Genomic DNA, 20,986 nt, shown 5'->3' on the forward strand with positions numbered 1-20,986 from the left:
TGTTTAAGAGTACTGGCTACTCTTACAGAGGACTTGGGTTCAAATACACATGGTACCTCACAAACATCTTTAATTCTGGTAGTGAGAAATCCAATGCCTTCTTCTGGCTTGTGTGAGAACTGAATGCAGATGATGCATAGACATGTATGCAAGCAAAACACCCAAAAGTATAAAATAAAAATAAAATTTCAAAATTATAAAAACAGAAAACAGAACTTGGTCTCTAACTCTGTGGTTTGTATAAAATTATTACAACAGAAAAAATACTCTGGGGGGTACGACAAATGCTTTCAATAACAAGCATCTATTTGAAAATAAATATCTACTAGGAAATAACTATAATGAAAAGTTTAGTTGTTCTTAAAATATTATTGGGCTGATGAAATGGCTTATTAGGTAGAGATGCTTATCATCAAAGCTGGTTTTAGTGAATGGAACCAGTGGAAGGAGAGAACGAATTCCCACACGTTTTCCTTTGACCTCCACACAGTGCTGTGGCATACATGCATATACACACAGAAACACAAAGTAAATGTCATAAAAAGTTTGCTTCTCAGAAAGGAAGTAAAGGACAAGGGGCAGGGGAACAACAGGAAGAAGGGCATCTACCTACCTCAAGATCCAGCTATACCACCCTTAGGCACATACCCAAAAGGAATCGACAGATAGATAGATTACATACATACATACATACATACATACATACATACATACATACATACATACATACATACATAGATTTATCAGAAGTTGAGAACTAAGCATCTCAGGCTAGAGATGTTACATCAGATGAGCATTCTACGCCACAGAATTTTTTGTGTGTTTACAAATGAGGTAGTGGCATTGCTGGTATCATTCAATTTCTTGATTTAGGTGGTAGACACATGGGTGTTTAGTTTTAAAAAGGTCACTGAACTGTATATTCACAATTTATATATTTTTCTTTCATATAATTAATTTCAATAAAAAATTTAGTTAAAAAGGCAAATGAGCTAGGGACATAGCTCCACAGCAGAGCACATACTTAAACCATACAAAGCCCCGAACTCAATCCTTATCCACCCAAAGAAAAAAATACAGTAATAGGCCCTGAGCAGTTTGAGGTTGAAAAGCCTCCAAACAATTAATAGTAATGACTCAAAATTACATGAAAGAAGACAGGTAAGGAGGAGCAGGGTGCAAGTTATAATGGAAATCAACCAAAGGTTTTCCTAAGGGAGATACTTGAATCATGTGCCTAGATCTGGGGTTTTAAAACATGTACACATAATCACCAATGGGACGCTTTGGGCGTTCCACAAATTGTTAAAGGAAAAACAATTTTCCTTAACTCATGTTTGTTTGTTTGTTTGCTTCTAGAAATACTCATGAAAACAAATATATTCACATTTTATTTCAAATTTTAATTTTCTACTAGGAAGAAAACTTACTGACCTCCTTCATAAATGACTTGCCTATGCGCACGACTTTTGCAAATAAAATGGGATCATGTGAGAGGTGAGGACCAAGGTAACAGAACATATTGAATACATCCCTCCTCAAATCTTCAAAGCTCTCTACTTGCTTCGGTGCTCTCTTATTTTGCAAAGCAATAACGGGTGAGCCTTTAGCACCTTTAGGAACACCAAATCTATTAAAAAAAAAAAAAGCAAGATTTAGAAATCTGTGCACAATATATATATATATATATATATATATATATATACTCCAATATAAAACAATAATTTTCTTGTTCATATTTGCTTTAACTATTCTAGTCATCACTCACTTTATTACAGTAAATAAGTCCCAGCTGGCAAAACGTAAAAATAAATTCAGTAAGCATGGTAAAGCAAATCTCAGAAAGACAATGGTTCAAAATAGGAACTTAAATAAAGGAAGAGCTCTTGGTGTAGCTCTCAAGTAACATTTAACACGAGTTTAAGTTAAGCTTGGCCAGCAGAGACTGTGGTTATAGGAATGGAGAATAAGGCATGGACATTAGATATATGACAAGGTGAAATCAAACATGTCTCAATGTGGGATCTACTATTTACCTACACTGATATGAGGAAGTAGTGATAGGTAAGCTAACTGTCCAATTCAAGTTGTCATAAGACAGTATGCCCAGAGTTTCCCCATGCAGAGCAGGAGTCCTAATTTAAGTCTCAGGGCTCAATCTCTGAGAAATCTGCACTGTCTACATCCCAGGTCGCAATGAAAGCAGCAGCTACACAGTAGTCAAGGTTGTGGCTTTTGAAACAGGCTCTAATCTATGAGGCTGAAGCCAGAGCTGCTGCCAATACGGCTCCTAAGCTCCCTACAAATAGGCTGATGTCTACAGGACTAGTTGACACATTCAAGACAATTTCAGGAATTATACTAGTAATTTCCCAAAAGAAAGCCTGTCACAATGTCTTCACGTCTGTCTTCAGTCAGAACAATTAACACCAAAATAGAGAAATGTTTCCCTAAGACTAATTACAAAAAGGGAAACTTTCTGCTTCCCAAGAAGAAAAGGCAAAATCAGAAAAAAAAGTTATTTTCACTCTCAATAATGCACACAGGCTCGGGAAACATAACCTGGAGTTTTCATATTCCATTGCAGCACACATTCTAGGACACTGGGAAATCAGGAGAGAAGTCATGCACACATAGCTGACATACACTGTGAATAGTTCTTATGTTTTGAGGAAATATTGAAACAGATGCTAGATTTAAAGAGAAAAGATAGTACTACACAGATCATTTTAGTAATCTGAAACTATCTGTATCTTAATGCTTAGTACAGAGTAACAAACCTTCGGTAGAGAGGCTCGACAGTTATGTGAATGAGCTTGCAAATAGCAAGAGCTATTAGTTTATGTGAAGCTGCATAGTACGGAGGCATCTGATCCATGATGTTCTGTGCATGCTGCCAATCACCAATCTTTAACAAAGCTTCCAACAAACCAAGTTTTTGGTTGTCAGGTGGCTAAAAATGAATAAACATAACAATGATATTTGGAATACAGATATTTCTCTTTAAAACTTGAGCTAAATATCAAAATGTACATCAAAAAGTTACAATTCCTGGGAAACATCACAGTAATTGAACTTTCAATGAATTGAAAAAATATAATCTTTTGGACATTTTTTCTTGTTTTGCTGTTGTTGTTGCTTTATTTTCCCATTTAGAACACATATACGCGTTACAATTTATAAATTTGAAATTAAGTTGGACTTAATGCAATAGCATGTAAGAGATATTACCATCTTTGAGAATCCCTTTAGGATTTAAAGTGTATCATATACACAGAAAAGTAAAATCACTATTTTGTGATTTTTTCTTTTATTTTGAAATTTAGAAGAAAAAAAGAGCAGTTTTCTTTGTGAATGTACCATTCATATTAAAGTCAAAATGAGTATTACCCAATTCAAATTTTACATAATCAAAATTTAGAAAATATACTCCAGGGCTGGAGAGATGGCTCAGCGGTTAAAAACACTGACTGCTCTTCCAGAGGTCCTGAGTTCAATTCCCAGCAACCACATGGTGGCTCACAACCATCTGTAATGGGATCTGGCACCCTCTCTGTTGTGTCTGAAGACACAGTGTATATAATAAAGAAAAATATATACTCCATAAGGTGATTAAGCATGAGAAATGAAATAATGATTGTAAACAATATAAGTTTTCCTGGTCTAAGTGATGTACCTTCTCTACTTTCTCGTCATCTTTATCCTTTTCTTTGTCTCGTTCATCAAGTTTTTCAGAAGACAGTACAACCATTGTGAGTTTTCTTACAATTTGCTTAGCTTCCACAATTTCTCGTTTGTATTCATCCATAATACAATTATCAGCTGGGAGGAGCTAAAAATAAATCATTAAATTTTCACAAGTTATTACAAGCAGATTGCACATATAAAAAGCAGACTATTGTTCAATTAGTACAGCTATAAAGAAGAAGCCTAGCTTATTCACAGCTATGAATTCTTTCCAAGTAAGTTTGACCTATTGTCTAATAATTTTAAAAGATCAGTACCTGAGTTTTACATACATGTTAAAGTTACATAGCAACAAATATTTTGTATCTTTGGTATTTTAAAAGTTCTAAATTCACACTACAGCGTTGTTTCCCACTGAATTTATAAATATACCTAAAATCTATACCTATTCCATTGAGAATACCAGGAGCAGGGCTGCTCTGCAGTACAGCAGTTTTCCCAGCAGACTGGGCCTGGTGTTTGACTCCAATACAAAATAAAAAGGACATACTTCACCTTTAAAAGCCAAGCATCACACTAAACAAAGTACTACACATACATACATACATACATACATACATACATATATATATATATATATATATATATATATTCAGAAGGGTAATTTGAATGTTCTAACTTCAATTACAAGAACTATTAATAATTTCACAATTCTCATAAGTCACAAACTTGTGTCTAGATCAATATGAAAAAGAAAGTCAACTCCATCATTGAGGGTTGATTATCTCAAATCTAGCTACCTTGTACATGTGGAGGATTATTACTTTAAGTATTTCATATTAGGGGTTGGGGATTTAATAAACCTAACACAAAAAAAAACACAGTCAAAATTATTTTCAGTTCTTAGGCACTACAGTGAGCTACAATAGGAATGTTACAACCCCTGTAATATGCATCATCTATTTCCATAGCCAAGGCTACTATAAACAAGCAGTAACCATTAGAGGTGAAATCTTCAAATGCTGTACAGCAATAGGTACCTATCAGTTTCTAGACAATCCCCAATTTGTACATATATATAAAATAAAAAACCCTAAAAACGACATTGTTTAGCACTTGACCTTTCTCCCCGTGAGCTAAGCACTGGTGATGATTAAAAAGAGCTATATATCTAATCTTGAAACCTATAAGGGTAAGTAAGAGGACTTTACCTTCCATTGCTGATCAAAGAAGAAAATCCACTATATTTTTAATTTAGAGAAAGCAAAAATGGTTTCAAAAAACAAAACCTGGAAGTCTAGAGCCAACACTGAAGTGCTATATAATTGCCTAGCCCTCTTCCTCACCCCTGGGATGCATAAGAAATACTTTTAACAAAACACTTGACTTACATGTACATAAAGATCATCTAGATCAATGAGATTAAATTGCAGAAGGACTGCTGCAACTCTGTACAAAGACGAGGGCGTCTCACCACTTGGTTCCTAAAAGAACAATAATTCCTTAAGATATAGAGTAAAATTAAAATCTTACCTATTCTTATCTACCAATCATCAATAAAAATTAAGCAACACACTTTAATATTTCTTCATTATAAAAGCAAACATCTGAACAGTAGGGCAAAGACTTTTGCCAGCATCCCAAAACATCTTCAGATGTGTATAAGAAAAGTTTTGGGATTAAGCATCTATTACAATGCCTAACAATATTCAAGTAAAAGCTGAGACTTGAAAAGAATGTGAGATTTAAACTGTATAACATCATTTGCATTTGTTTTCAGAGTTGTTATTGCGGTTGTTTTACTGTACTTTTTTATACTTGCTTTTCAATTAGTTATCAGTGGCCAAGCAACACTATAGACAACATTGACAAATTTGGAAGTACATACTCTATACTTTTATGTCTTGAATTTTATGCCAACTTACACCCAGACTTCCTCTTCAAAACAGTTAAGATAAATCAGCATTTAAAACACAAAATGGCAAAGTTAATTCCAGATAAACTATGAGGGTCTATGTGTCTAGAAAAACATACTGAAACTAATCTTTAAACATCTATTGTTAATAGATTAACTAGCAATAACAAGCCAAATGTAAATAAAAGGTAAACAATGACAACATACTAAGTTTCCTTCCCCACAACTGTAATAACACTGAAATAAAACAACTTAAGTACAGGCAGCCACACTTGGGATGCATAATATGACCATAACTAAACTAATTTGTGTCATTTAAAGAAGATACTGTTTTGTTGTATTTTTTATAATAGATAAGTCTTCGATTTAACAATAGTTTCTTGATTCTAAACATGTGCACATATATGGTTATTTTATATTAAAATATTTTTAATAAAAACAAATAATGGTCCAAGTTTGGTATCAAAACAAACTCACAAAGCTTACGGAAATTATTGATGATCTGTCCTGAGGTACATGACTTGAATGTATTAAAACCACATTCACTAGTCTCATAAACTCAATTTAGATAACCGATGTCAAGAAATTTTAGATCATTGTCCATCACTATAGCTATAATCAAATACCACCCCATGTAATCACAAGATATTTTGTAATTCAAGATGTTCTTTGGCCTAAATTCTAAATATATGACCTGTGTTGGAGAATGTTCCAGGTGCATTAAGAAGAATATGTTAGTATTGTTGGGTAGAGTTTTCCACATGGGTCTATTAGACCCAATTCACTTAATGTTCTGTTATATTTTGAGATGAGGCCTCAATGTGTAGCCCCAGTAAGAGTATTTGAAATCCAAATACTTGGATTTCAGGAGAAGCCCATCATTTCCAGCATGTCTAGTTAATTTGATCATTGATAAGAACAGGGTACACAAAAGGTAAATAACTATTGCAGGATAAATTTCATATCAGTCTAGTCTATTGACAATAGCTGGTTAAAGAGCAAATTTACAAAAGCATATTTAACTTCTAATCTCTTCTGAGATTCTTAAATAGAATATGTTATGACCAGCTGCACTGTAGTCTTAATCCTATTCTAAACAGTTTATCCTATTCTAAACAGTTAATCCTATTCTAAAGAATTCATCTCGAGAAGTTTTATACTCTTGGATCAAACAAAAACTATTCCCCCTGCTTCATAAATTTAGAGGCTATGGTGCTTAGCTCATTTGTGTTTATAACTATTATAAAATATATAAAAATACTACACAGACCATCAGTCTTACAGGCCATCAATCATCATTTCATAACAATTTCTGACCTGAATTCTACCCTATCTGATATTGATATGGGAACCACAGCTTTCTCCCACATGCAAATATAATATCTGCTTCTATATTGCTATTTTCAAATTATTTGTACCTTTGAATATAGTTTTCTTTTACCTAGAATAATACTGGATCGTGTTTTTTTTTTATTTGTTTGTTTTGTTTTGAGTGCACTCTGCCAAAACCTGACTTTTAATTAGAGAGATTAATTTTACATGTAAAAGAATTAATAATAAGGATAAGCTTTGTGGGCATTTTTGCTCCTCATCCCCTACATCACTAGCTTCTTTTGTCTGTATTTCTTTCTTGTCCTTTTCTGTTTCTTAGTGAGTACTTTGGGCATTACAATTAACGTTTTATACTTAGGAAAAAGTTACTTTGATTTAATTAACAGCTTCGCTCTAAGAGAATAGAACAGTCTTGTACCCACACATTCATGTCCCTCCCCTTTAAGTGCTTTTGTCAATATGTGAGTTGTAAAAAGACGGCATTAGCATTTTCAGGTAGTGGTTGGAGAGAACAGGAGCACTAGGAAGAGACCAATATACATGCTGCCTACACATTCCTAAGAGCCTACACCCACGATTACATCTCCTAAACAAGACTTGGTTTACACAGCTTTCCTTACTTTCTCTCACATGACCACAAATTATTTCAAATCTCTAACAATTCTCTTTCCTTCAGCAGCTATAAGACTACACTCTCACAATAACTTAATAGCTCTGGCAAGAACAAAAAAGAAATATTGTCACACAGAGCAGTATAGAGTATTTCTTACAAGAACAAGTTGTTTCTAACATTTAAGTATTTCATATACTTTTAAAAAGTCCAAAAATGGGGCTGGAGAGATGGCTCAGTGGTTAAGAGCACCAGCTGCTCTTCCAGAGGTCCTGAGTTCAATTCCCAGCAACCACATGGTGGCTCACAACCATCTGTAGAGAGATCCGATGCCCTCTTCTAGTGTATCTGAAGACAGCTACAGTGTACTTATATATAATAAATGAATAAATCTTTTTTAAAAAGTCCAAATATATATATTAAACATATATTGTAAAACATACAAAAGTATTGTTCAAATATTGTTAAACACTCCCAGATACAAACCGGTTATACCACTAACAGTATGTTCATGCAAAAGAACTTTTAATCTAAAACTAACAATTAACTTGTTACTCAGAATGTCATCAATCTTCACTGTGATATGATATGATTAATCATGGGCCAAGTTAAATTTTCTCTACCTTTCCATTTCTGTCATTGGTTTCTTGGTGCCTTTAAAACCTGCTAAAATGCTTTGACCTATTTTCCTCTATTATGAATGGACTCTTAAGCTTCTAGTAGGAAAATGAGTAGCAGCTGTGGCTAATGTTTTAATAAAAGCTTAATACGACCAGAAATGACTTTTCGGTAGTTAGGTACCTCCATCAAATCTTTTACAAAATAACAGTGGCAATAATATGACAGATGGAAAGAGAATTAACCAGAAAAATAGGTAATCTTCAGCTACTATACTGATTTAAGAGAACAGAATGTAAAACATCCCTAAAACATTCTAATACCCTTCATATGCACAATCAATTCCTTACTATAACATGTAGCCAAAGGCCTATGCAATTTAAAATGCAAAATCTATCTGGAGACAATTTTCTATCACTCCATTTCTCATGTTACAAAACAGGCAAGTAACAACCGGCTGTTTCTTCAATCAGTTATATATTCCCACACCACCAATCTTTAGTCTTGCAGTTTATTTCTGCATAGGAAATTTTCAACACGTTTCTACTCCTTCAAGTTTTACTAGAACCTGTCTCCTGAGGCAAAATTTAATTCCGCTTTTCTCTAGACTGTCTCATCAAATCATCTACACTCTTAATACAGTGCTCGTCACAACTATCATTAACTTTTTATTTCTCTATCTTATCAGCTAAAATATTTGAGCTGAAACTAGCAAATAATACAACACAAATAAAACTATACATACAAAATTATAACACTGATCTACAAACACACATATATACACATTCTTACCTGATAAAACTTGAATTTGAATCCAAGAATATGACACAGTGTTTGTGGTTCACACATACTCATGTAAGATTCTAATAGCGATATAAAGAAGTCATCATGTTCTGGCCTGCATTCAAATACTTCTAAAATGACATCCAAAACTCTATTGGGATCCAGATTAAAGCATCCTAGAACAAAAGAGTTACATATAAGTTCAAAAGTAATTATATCATCTCTGTTAAAGTCATCAACAATGATAATATACGGCAAGATAAAAATATTTTAATAACTTATTTTCAAAATATGTGATAGGAATACGAGATCAGAACACAACAATAAAAGAAAAGAACAGGTCAATTTCCCTGAAAAACACAGGTTAGGCATAAACAAGGACTTTCTATAAAGGGCTCCAATGGCACAGGAAATGATCCCGAGAAATGACAGATGGAATTACATGAAATTTAAAAGATTCTGTATAGCAAATTAAATGAACAACACAGTGAAAAGACAGTTTACAGAATAGGGGGTAGGGACGAGAAAACTTTGCCAACTGCATATCAAACGAAAGACTAGTGAAGTAGAATATATAAGAACTACAACAATTAAAAAGACTCCACCCCACCAAGAAGATCAAGAACTTGAGGCAAAAGAATCAAGGTTTCAGGAAGGGCTGAATGACGTGCAAGATACTGTCTCAAAAATAAAACAAAACAGAAAGAAAATGTGTTGAACATTGACTTACATGAAACTATTGCAATCATTTTTTATTGTGTATATTTAACATACTGAAAGTGTGTTTGGATTTTTTTAATACAGACAGGTATATATTAATAGTTTAGTTCAGAAAAACGAGCCTACCTCTATTTTTTCTTTGATTTTTTAAAATATATATCTATCACTTTGACATAAAATTCCCTTGAAAGGACCTATGTATTAATAGTGTACTAATCACTTTTGATCCCTACTTAATAAGTTGTTCAGATTTACTGTCACAATTTAGACAGCAATCATCACTACACGATTCTAGCAGCTCTGCTTCTGTGCAAGCTTACACAGTAAGAAACAACACAGGCTAAACAGTTACGTGTACTTTTATCTGCCAGAATCTTAAAGGGTGATAAGTAAGAATTTTTCAGATCAATGCATCTGAATACAACTGTACCCAGTGTACATACCTTCCAAACTAGGTATCAGGTTCTCAAAATGGCTAATGATAGCAGAGTTAAGAGAGTTTTGTATAAAGTATTACCTACCTAAATTGTGTGTGCGTTAGGAGAAAACAGTGGAAATAAACATAAAGAAACGTATCCAATGATGACATAAAAAGTGGGATGCTGTAAAGCTAGAGCCTTTTGGTCAGATGAGACAAGACCTAAATGGAGTTCCATTGAGAGTGTACCCAATTAATTTGAATGTTGAAAAATATTAAATTAAATTCTTAACCTCAATTTGTACATGAAAAGTTCCTTTCCTGACCAACCAGAGGGAACAAAAGGTTATCTGGCCAGAAAGAAACAATGAGTCGGGGAGTGAAGCTTTCTAAATTTCTCCATGTCAGAAAAGAGACTGAAAATCACTACAGACAATAGAAATGGGCAGAATATTCATTAACTTTCCATTTAGTTATTTATTTAGCAACAACTAAACCTTAAAAATTGGGTACTAAACAAAGCAAACAAAAAACATTGTCCTCACAGAGCTGATGGTAGAGACATAAAACTCAGTGTCTAAGTTTGTTCCAAGACCACCTTAAGGATACCAAAATCAACAGATGCTACAGTCTCTTATATAAAATGGAACAAGATGTGCATATAATTGATATATATGATCTGACATACCTCATATCACAAAAGATAAACTAATACAACATAAATACTTGTAACAGATTTTCCACAAATATTTTCAACCTCACAGAAACAAAGAATCAACTATACTTGATATAGCACTAAGTGTTAACAAGAAAACTAACCCAAGGAATATAAGGAGTGCTCAAAGTGGTGGCCAGGAAAGATTTAAGAAGATGCTATCTGAGTCTATCTAGTCTACCACACTTTACAGGATGCCAGATGGGTTAGAATAAATACAGACCAAGAAATCAAATTATTTTTACTTATAGATTATCCATGTGGAGCATAAGCCTGAAATGAAGATGGTGTCATGTTGGTCTACAGAGATAATAACTTCTTTTCCAGGAGAGCAAAGTTGAAGAGAGAGGAGTATTTAATTTCCAGTTACATAAAAGCATACCTTTAAGAAAATGCTCCCAAAATAACAAAGGTATGGAAAAGGTAAGAACCCAGAAAGGAATTTAAGAAAAAAACAGGAAAGAGACATGCACATAAAAGAAGATAAAGTGAAAGCAAATGCAGGGAGGGTCTCCATAACATGAGATCTTAAGGGAGGAACACTATCTTAAGTAAAAGACATGACACAATACAAAGAAGAAAAAAACCAGTACAGTATGGCAGTACGGCAGTACTGACAAGCTTCACAAGCTAGATGAAAGAGGGTAAAATCTGCAGGAAAAAATGCACAGCCTATTCTGGTAAGAAAAGATATCTGTACTAGAGGAGTTTTAAAAACAGGTCACTGACATTGTCAAGGCCATAGAAGACAACAAGACTCCTACAGGGCTAGAGGTGCACTCATCTGATGTTCAATCACCGTAGGAAAGAAGTATAAATAAATAAATAAATGAATGAATGAATAAGAAACATACGCTACCAGAACCTGACTTCAAAGAAAAAGGTAAATTTAAACTGAATGCAGCCTTAGTTTGTACACTTGGAGTCACCAAAAGCCAAGTCAAAGAATAAGAAAGACTGAAAAAAATACAGCTTTATTTTAATGACTACTCTTTATTTCAGAGTTTCTATCTAAGGAATATAAGTTTGGCTGAATCCTTATCCCTTCTCCTAATGTTTTGTGCAGGCATCCACATAAAGTAACCAGGAAGTTGTTATCATTTGAGATGGAACTGAATAGAATGATTAAAAACAAAAACCAAAACACAAGCTGAGGGTAAAAGGCAGCTACATTGTAACCAATGAGACAGGATATAACATTCCTCCATCACAAAAAGTATGATTTTACACAACTTCAAAATATTCCCTCCGTAGAACACTACCTACTAAATAGGACTAGGAATTCTTGCCAATCTTAAAAAGCCAGGTTTGCCCTATTCATTCCTCCTGTATAAATGTCAGCTACTCTCTTCAAATGCTCAAGACAAAGTAATGTGACAGAAATGCTATTTTAAAACTAGAGAGAACATTTTTTTCTGCTATATTTTTCTAACATCTGCTACTTTCAGAAATAAAGATGAAATGTGTTATCAAAGTCATAAATTATATTTATAAATTAAATTCTAAAGGACTAGATATCAGATTTCAAGAGTTCTCCAAATATTAAAGTTTTCTTATTTATTTTCTACCCTCTATAAAAATGTCTGAGATACAGTTAAAATTTACAGACAGAAGTATTAGAGAAAACATTAGACTATACATACAGGTAACAATGACAAAAACATTTTTCATAAAAATCATGATAAATTTTATAAATACTTATAAAATACTGTAATTAAAAGTTATAGAATCCCAGGTATGGGTCTCTATTTTGTTTCCCATGTCCATGAATTAATTATACAGCTGAAGGTATTTTTTTTTTTTATAGATACTTTCATCTTAAAGTTAAAATAAAGTTTATCGGGCTGGGGGATTTAGCTCAGGGTAGAGCCGCTTGCTCAGCAAGCGAAGTTCCCTGTTCAGTCCCCAGTCCCAAAAAAAAAAAGAAAAAAATAAAATAAAGCTTATCTAATAACACATACTATAGCAGGGACACACAGGTATGGCTTTTACCTATTAAAGATTTGATATTTTCTAATATTAAATCATTAGTAATATTTCCAGATAAATCTTTTGCCTCAGTTCAAACCAGCTTGGCACAACCCTTTCATATTTTCTTCTATTAAAATTGAATTTTGCTGCTATAACTGAAATCGAAATATCATTGATAAAATAATTTCCAATTATCAAGTTTCTGGAACAATGGTAGTAATTTTCACCTTGAAGATCATTTTCAATTTAAAACAATCATGAGAATACTATTAATTGTAATTTTTGTGTTTTTTTAGTATAAAAAGCATTATTAGTTAACAAGAGAGCATACCAGCATACCAATATTTCCACCATTTTGAATATGCTCTGAATATAGTCATGGTTATAAAATACTTAGTAGTAATAACCAGCGGGTTTATATAGGTCTGGAGATGTAGCTCAGTAGTTTAAAAGCACTTTCTGTTCTTTCAGAAAACTCAAGTTCAGTTCCCAGCATTTATATATTTCCTCAATTTTATATACTTCCCCTGTAACTCCAGCTCCAGGAGAATCCCACCTCTGGTCTCTGGAAGGCACCTTTCACATACCACCCGCCCTGTAAAACACACACACACTCATGTGCCCAGGATCACAAACACATCATTTAAAATAAGCCTTCTTAAAAAGAATGTTATCTCAAACTTAAATACGAACAAAGTTAACACAAGGATAGCTCACTGAAAACTCAATAATTTAAATGTTCTTTAAAAAAAAAAAAAAGCTACCCACAAGCAAAAAAAATGGCCTTCAAAAAAGCCCCCAAGAAACTGCTACTATTAAAATGAAAATTCAACATTCAGCTACTTGATCTGTTAATATAAGCCACAAATACTTACAAGAGTTTTGTCTTGATTTTAACTGACTTTTGGTTGAACTGCTGTGATTGTTTGATAAGCCCTAAAGATTCCAAAGTTTCTGGATCCAATCGTTCCTTCAGAACTGTGTCTGAAACTAAATACTGCATTAAAAAAATATTAAAAACCATTTATTCCTTAGCATTCCAACTATGTACATACAATCTTAAATATATTCAAAATAATCTTTCCAATGGAAGAATACAAAATCATGTCTCTTTATAAGCCTAGAATTTCAATTCAACAAAATGACTCTCCAAATACTGAAAATTATATAGCTTTCAAAAATTATTTTAAAATTACATGTTTGTTATACACAGCTTTAGAGTAAAACTATAGATTAAATTTCATTACGTTGAGGCTGATTTAACTCAATTTTCACTTAAGATAGTACTTCCGCATTGCACATTGTCTACAGTAAGCCAAAAGACAAGGGCATTCTTCTACATCCTAGTAACTGTATTTTTCCTTGGCTGTAACTTTATGAACATGAAGTGGCTTACTGGACAACTGTGACTTCTATTATTGTGGGGAAGAGTTGTTGCTGTTTGTTTAAAGACAGTGTCTCGTGTATCCCAGGCTGTCTTTGAACTCATCGTAGTTAAGGATGATCTTGAACTTCTGATCCTGTCTCCACCTCCCAAGTGCTGAGACTACAAGCAAGTGCCACCATGCCCGGTTTATAGGGTACTAGGGATAGAACCAAGGATTTCCTGTATGCTAGGCAAGCACTTTATTAAGTAAACTACATCCACAGCACAACTTGCATTTATTTTTTTTAAACTACCTATGTCATTTTATCCCTAATAAAATTTTCAAAAAATCTGTTTAAAAACAACCTACAATAAATTCTACTTACTTCATAGTTGCCTAAGATTTCTATGTTAGGAACTGACTGGGTCATAAATATCACTGAAGGTTTTTACAGATATAAATTCATAATTTAGAAATTATGATTATTTCGCCAGAAATTGCATACCTGAATGTAAACATTCCATTTCAAAGATCTAAAATCTCACCTCAAGGAAGTCAATTGAATTTATCTTCCATTTATAATGTCAATGATTATACCTATTCAATGCAAACGAAGGAAAATATATTTTAAAACTTACCAAACATGTTAATACCAATTGTGTAAAATAGTCTCTCTTGCTTTTTTCTTCTAAACAATTTGTCTCAATATCTATAATGGGAAGAAAAGAGATACAAATTTCATTTTTCTATACTCTCTCCTACTAAAAGATTCATCTTCTTTAAAACGTAGTTTAAAATGTCTCTTTCTGCATTAGGTATGGTAGTACATGCCTGAAGTAATCTCAGCACCCAGGAGCAGGGGGCATAAGGCTCACAATAAAAGTCTACAGTATGGGCTCCAGGTCAGACCAGGTACATAGAAATACCTTGTCTCAAAAATAAATATAATTGGTTAAAAATAAAATAACTTTGCTGAATCTGGAAAAATTATAAACTATAATAATATATCTTTCATATACTCATAAAACCTTTCATTTTTTAATACTGATAACTGAACCTGTAACCTATAACATGCATCCATAAATAGTTTGTATCACAGGAAACAAAATTTCAGAAATAAAAATACTATTTTCAAAAAGGAAAAATTCTAACAAAGTTTAAATAACCACTTATCAGAGGTGTCAAAATAGACACACATTCCATAATGGTCAAGTTGAACTGGGAAACAAGAAAAATCTTTTTCTACATTAGTTGGGCTTGGTGGTACACAATTGTAATCACGGCCCTCAGAAGGCTGAAGCAGAAGGATCATGAGTTCAAGACCAGCCTGGACTAAATAGTAAGATGCTGTGTCATAACAAAAACAGCAAAAAAAGGCCCACTTTTGTGGGTGGTTGTTTTGTCTCCCAAGTACTTTTGAGTGGGTATGTATGTGCATTATGCATACTCAGGAGTGTGCTATTAACACTGTCGTGTATGGAGGCCAGAGGGTGATGTCGAGTGTCTTCCTCAATTGTTATCCACTTTACTGAGGCAGAGTCGCTCTCGCTGAAAGCAAAGGTTGCCAATTGACTAATATAACTAGCCAGCTTGCCAAAGATATCCTGTCTATGATTCTCATGCACTAGGACAATAGGCAAGCCACCATACTGGCCCCTTCCCCACCTTTTTAAGACAGTCTCATTACTTAATACAGATGGCTTCAAAGGCAAAGATCCACTTGCCTCTATCTCCCTGGTGCTAGGATTAGGGCCGTACGTGCACCACCACACAGCCCTTACCCTGCTTTCTCGAGGGAGCTGGGGATCCAAACTCTGATCCTCGTGCTTTAGCAAAGGCTTTATTCACTAAGGCAGCTTCTCAGTCTTGGCATTTTGTTGTTGTTTTCTTTTCTTTTTTTTAATAAAAAGGTCTCACTATGTAGCACAGGCTTGTCTTCAATTTGCTGTGAACTTCAGGCTGACCTTCAAATCATAGCAATTCTCTTTTCTCAGTTTCTCCAGGGCTGGCACAAAGATGTTTGCTAGCCTTAAGAGTCACTTACCAATGAAGTTGAGAAGTCTAATGTCACCAAGTCTATGAAAAGTTGGTATTAAAAGGTATCTTTAGGGCTGGAGAGGTGGCTCAGAGGTTAAGAGCAGTACCTGCTCTTCCAGAGGTCCTGAGTTCAATTCCCAGCAACCACATGGTGGCTCACAACCATCTGTAATGGGATCGGATGCCCTCTTCTGGTGTGTCTGAAACAGCTACAGTATACTCATATACATTAAATAAATAAATCTTTAAAAAAAAAAGGTATCTTTAAAATCCTATTTTGACAAATTCTAGTCACTAAATAAAAACACTCAATGTTGGCATTTAATACTGAAATATGTAAAACCATAGACTTCTCTCTGTTTTAGAAAATTGTTCAGAAAATTTAAGCTTAGATCTGAGGTGTGGAAGAAATAAAACAATTAATACAAAATGCCAAACATCAAAATTTTCAAATAAGATTAGCAGAATTACAAAGGTTGATTTCAAATCGCTGCTTTAACTGATATTTTTTTCCTATGAGAGTGTCTTGCAGTCAAGGCTGACCCCAAACTCACTAATTAGGCAAAATGACCTTAAGTTTCTGATCCTTTCTCTTTGCTTCTACCTCCCAAGTGCTTAGAATTACTTATTTTAAAGTCAACTGAGGCCCTTGGGCCTGTGGAGGATCGATGCCCCAGTGTAGGGCAATGACAGGGCAGGGAGGCAGGAGTGGGTGGGTAGGTGGGTGAGGGAGCACTCTCATAGAAGCAGGGGGAGGGGGGATGAGATGGGGGTGTTCCAGAGGGGAAACTGGGAAAGGGGGTAACATTTGAAATGTAAATGAATAGAATATCCAATAAAAAGTCAACTGGTAATTTAGACTGTACAATAAACATCATCAGTCTTACTGAGGTAATAACTAGTACCACTAAATAGATCTTCCAAAAATAACATAACCTTACTACAGTTTTACTTTAGTTCGTGTTCTACTGTCAACATGAAGAATCAAAACAGAAGGAGATTTATCATCGAACACAACTCTTAGCATCAAATGTTTTCCTGGCCCTTCATTATTACTTCTTGACAACTGCCATTTGCCCATATCCTAGCCACTGTAGCACAAAGTTAACATGAGTACATTAAGAAAATTCTGGGGGCTATGGGTGTGCCTTAGTGGTATAAGCACTTGCTTAGAATCTGTGAGGTTGTGGGTAATATATACTACAGTGTGAGCGTGCACACAGACACACACACACACACACACACACACACACACACACACACACACACAAATAAAACATGATTTATGCAATGTAACTTACAATACAATCTCAACTTGTTTTTCTTGACATGGGGTTTCCTAATGCATCCCTGGCAAGTCTGAACCTTGCTCTGTAGACCAGGCTGATGACCTCAAGCTTATAGAAATCCACCTACCTCTACCCCTAGAATGCTGGGACTAGAAGCATATACCCCTGAGTCCAGTGAGTCTCCACTTTTTAATGGTGTTTCTTCCAAGACTTAATTGATCTCATTATTTTTTCCAGGGGTTCCCAGTTATCACTGAGTCCTAAAGTTGTTAAGATGACATCACTAAGGTACTTAAGTTCAGGCACATGGTGCTTAAGTCCAGTTGTCTGATTAAGGCACTCTTCTCTCAGCTTGTGATTATAGTAGAAATACTGAACAGGACCTTAGTAAATCCGTCTGTTAGCCCGTATCAACGCTCAGTTTAGTAGTTCTCCCAATTATACTTTCTCTCTTTTCATTATAATTTTTCTAACTCAAAAAACCATTCAAATAAACATTCCATCATACCTTACTCGTGTATCCTTAATTAGCACGTTCTCTTTTCATTTCTCCTATGATTTTCTAAACAGCCCTCAGCTTCCTTCTACTCATGTGTTCTATATCACCAACCAACTCGCCCACCTCCAAGGTCTCATCAGTGTACCATGTTACTCAGAATCAGCCTATCAGGTTACCCTCATGTGATTAGTCTTTTTAAAAGGTGTCTTAACCTGAAAAGTACAGGAATATATTGTCTTATTACTCTTAACACATTAAAAACACAACATTATATAGTAAAAAGATCATGGGCTCTGGAGACAAAGGGACTGAAGTTCAAAGGCTACCGTGCTACCTGCATTGCCCTGGGGGGAAAAAAATCTCAGTAAACCTCATTTTGCCAATCTGCATACCTACCATACAGTTGTTATAAAGATTAAGATGAAAAGCTTTAACATGATGCCTAAGATAGAAAGGTGTTCCAAAAATAGCACCTATGCTATTATTACTATCATCATCATTATTACACATAACTCTCATTCTTTTTAAAGATTAATTTAATGTGCATTAAGTTTTTTTATTGGATTTTTTTTATTTACATTTCAAGTATTATCCCCTTTCCTGGTTTCCCATCCATCAACACCCTATCCTGTCCTCCTACCCTCTTCTTCTATGAGGGTGTTCCCCTCCAACCACCCACCCATTCCTGCCTCCCCACCCTGACATTCCTGCCCCAACATTCCCCTACACTGGGGGGGGGCCCAACCTTGGCAGGACCAAGGGCTTCCTTCATTGGTGCACCCATAATGCCAGTCCCATGTTATAAAGGTGTCAAGTCAGGTCCATCCATGTGTACTTTTTCGATGGTGGCTGGTCCCTGTAGCTCTGGGGTGTGGTTGCTTGATATTACCTTCCCATAAATGAAACCTTCAGCTTCCCTTCAGCCCCACCTCCAGCTGGGGTCACCTGCATGAGTTTTAATTGAGTATATGCATGTATGGACACAGTCCAGCATGGCAACGGCAAAAGATAAGACTTTCATAATTGGATTACGAATGAAGAGCTGCCATGTGGGTGCTAAGAACTGAATCTCTGTTCTCCACAAGAGCAACAAGTGCTATTCACCAGTGAGCCATCTTTCCAGCCAGCTAGATCACATTCTTTTTTGTTTTTTAGGACTTATTCATTTATTATGTATACAGTGTTCTGTTTGCATGTATGCCTGCATATCAGAAGAGGGCATCAGATCCCATTACAGATGGTTGTGAGCCACCATGTGGTTGCTGGAAATTGAACTCAGGACCTCTAGAAGAGCAGCCTGTACTCTTTTTTATGCTCTGGGCCAACTTTAGAGCCCTAGATCACACTCTTAATCCTAATTTCTCTACTGGTTCTGGAGTCAACCTTGTATCATTTTTTTCCTGTCAAGGATGACTGTGCCAGAGGGGGCACATCAAGGATAGTCTTATCCAAGCATGGGATTCTAATCATGCCTGTAAAAATGGGTTGGGAAGTATGGAATGAATTTCCCCCAAAGTAACCAAATATCATCATCATGAATCCATGTTACAATAAAATGCAATGACCTGTAGAAATAATTCATTTGTCTAAAGAAAATCAAGGAAAGTTGTATTTTAACAAAATAAATCAATTTAAGAAAACCTAATAGATTAGAAGAATCAAATAGAGTGAAAAGGCTAATAACGGATGATTACTACAGAAAGAGAAAATATATTCCCAACACTATTAAGGAACAACATATTTCAAAAATAGCTCCTATAAATTGATTTCCTGTATATAAAACTTATAGAAAAAATGTTTTTATACTGGAATTTGTTTTACATTAAATATATTTGTTAGTATCATTTTCAAATACAAAGTTCCTTTTTTCATTTTGTATAAACAAATCAATTAAATACCATGAAGATATACTTTGTCATTCAAATCAAAATAACAGCAAAAGATAACATGCATTACTTGATTTTGTCAGAGAAAACTAGGAAGGCAAGTGACAAAATTCATTATGCCCAGTTTTCACATTTACTGAAATTACATATTTCAAATCTGTTCCTAAAATGACACTGTTCTGAAAGTTCTGAAACATTCTCAAAAACAAATTCATATTAGCTAAGACCAAACTCTCATATACTCAGTGAGCTATTTTAAGCAAATTGTTCCATCCTAGGCAGCATTAAGAGTACAAAATCAAAAGCACCCAATCACAAACCTCAGAGTAAGTCTTTTTAAAGTAAATATATGTCTAGCAATGTTATCTGTTAGGACTCAAAGTTATAGAAAGCACAAAACTGATAGGGAAGCCATGCTCAGTTATTTAATCAATAGCTAAAACCCAAAAAATAAATTTGCAAAACACATTATTTGTAAATCCATGTTTTCCTCAGAAACACTACCTTTAATTAGAAATCAAAGGATTATTCATTTTTGGAGAAAAAAATTCTTATGAGAATTTTTATTCTGGATAAATACAAACCAATTTGTAACTCTCAAAACAAAACTACTTTTAATGAGATTGACTAATCTTACTCATTTTAAAATTAAGAATCAAAAGGGAACAACAGTTAAGAATGTTTGAGGTTCAGAGAAATCTCATTGAATGACATGGTATAGTTACTAAAATTGCAGAAACACAGATTAATGTCAGAAAACTTGATTTTACTTGAAATTAGCTCATTTACCTCAAACTTAGGTAAATATACAATATCAAACACTCAAAAAATTATACTAAAGTTAATTTATAAATTGTGATGATACTTGATTTACAAAACTATATTCTGTATAAAGTTTAAAATGATTGAAGATTTACAGAAACATTTACATGTTTGTGAAACCTTGAAAGAAGTCATTCAACATGAACTTACCACAAAGTTGTAATGCAAAATAAACATTTCCTACCTACCTAATATGCAGAACACGTCAGCAAGGATAGAAGGCATATCCTCACGGAATTCCTACAATAAAAAGAGATTTACAATCAGTTCCAGAATAGCACAGAAAAAGTGTTATTATTTCAAAACAATTCTCATCA

At 34.3% G+C, this 20,986-nt stretch overlaps 1 protein-coding gene across 1 annotated transcript in view; it reads right to left on the reverse strand.

Moving 5' to 3' along the window:
• The window catches only part of LOC116888293 (THO complex subunit 2-like), a 72,238-nt gene that overhangs the window by 23,891 nt on the left and 27,361 nt on the right, over positions 1-20,986 (reverse strand). The window contains 9 exon segments of the mRNA XM_032889566.1: positions 1,435-1,630; positions 2,781-2,953; positions 3,677-3,832; positions 5,079-5,171; positions 8,955-9,121; positions 12,791-12,924; positions 13,645-13,766; positions 14,775-14,845; positions 20,858-20,909. Coding sequence (XP_032745457.1) covers positions 1,435-1,630; positions 2,781-2,953; positions 3,677-3,832; positions 5,079-5,171; positions 8,955-9,121; positions 12,791-12,924; positions 13,645-13,766; positions 14,775-14,845; positions 20,858-20,909 — 1,164 coding nt within the window.

The sequence above is a fragment of the Rattus rattus genome, chromosome X, assembly GCF_011064425.1.
Source record: "Rattus rattus isolate New Zealand chromosome X, Rrattus_CSIRO_v1, whole genome shotgun sequence".
In the NCBI taxonomy this organism is placed as follows: Eukaryota; Metazoa; Chordata; class Mammalia; order Rodentia; family Muridae; genus Rattus; species Rattus rattus.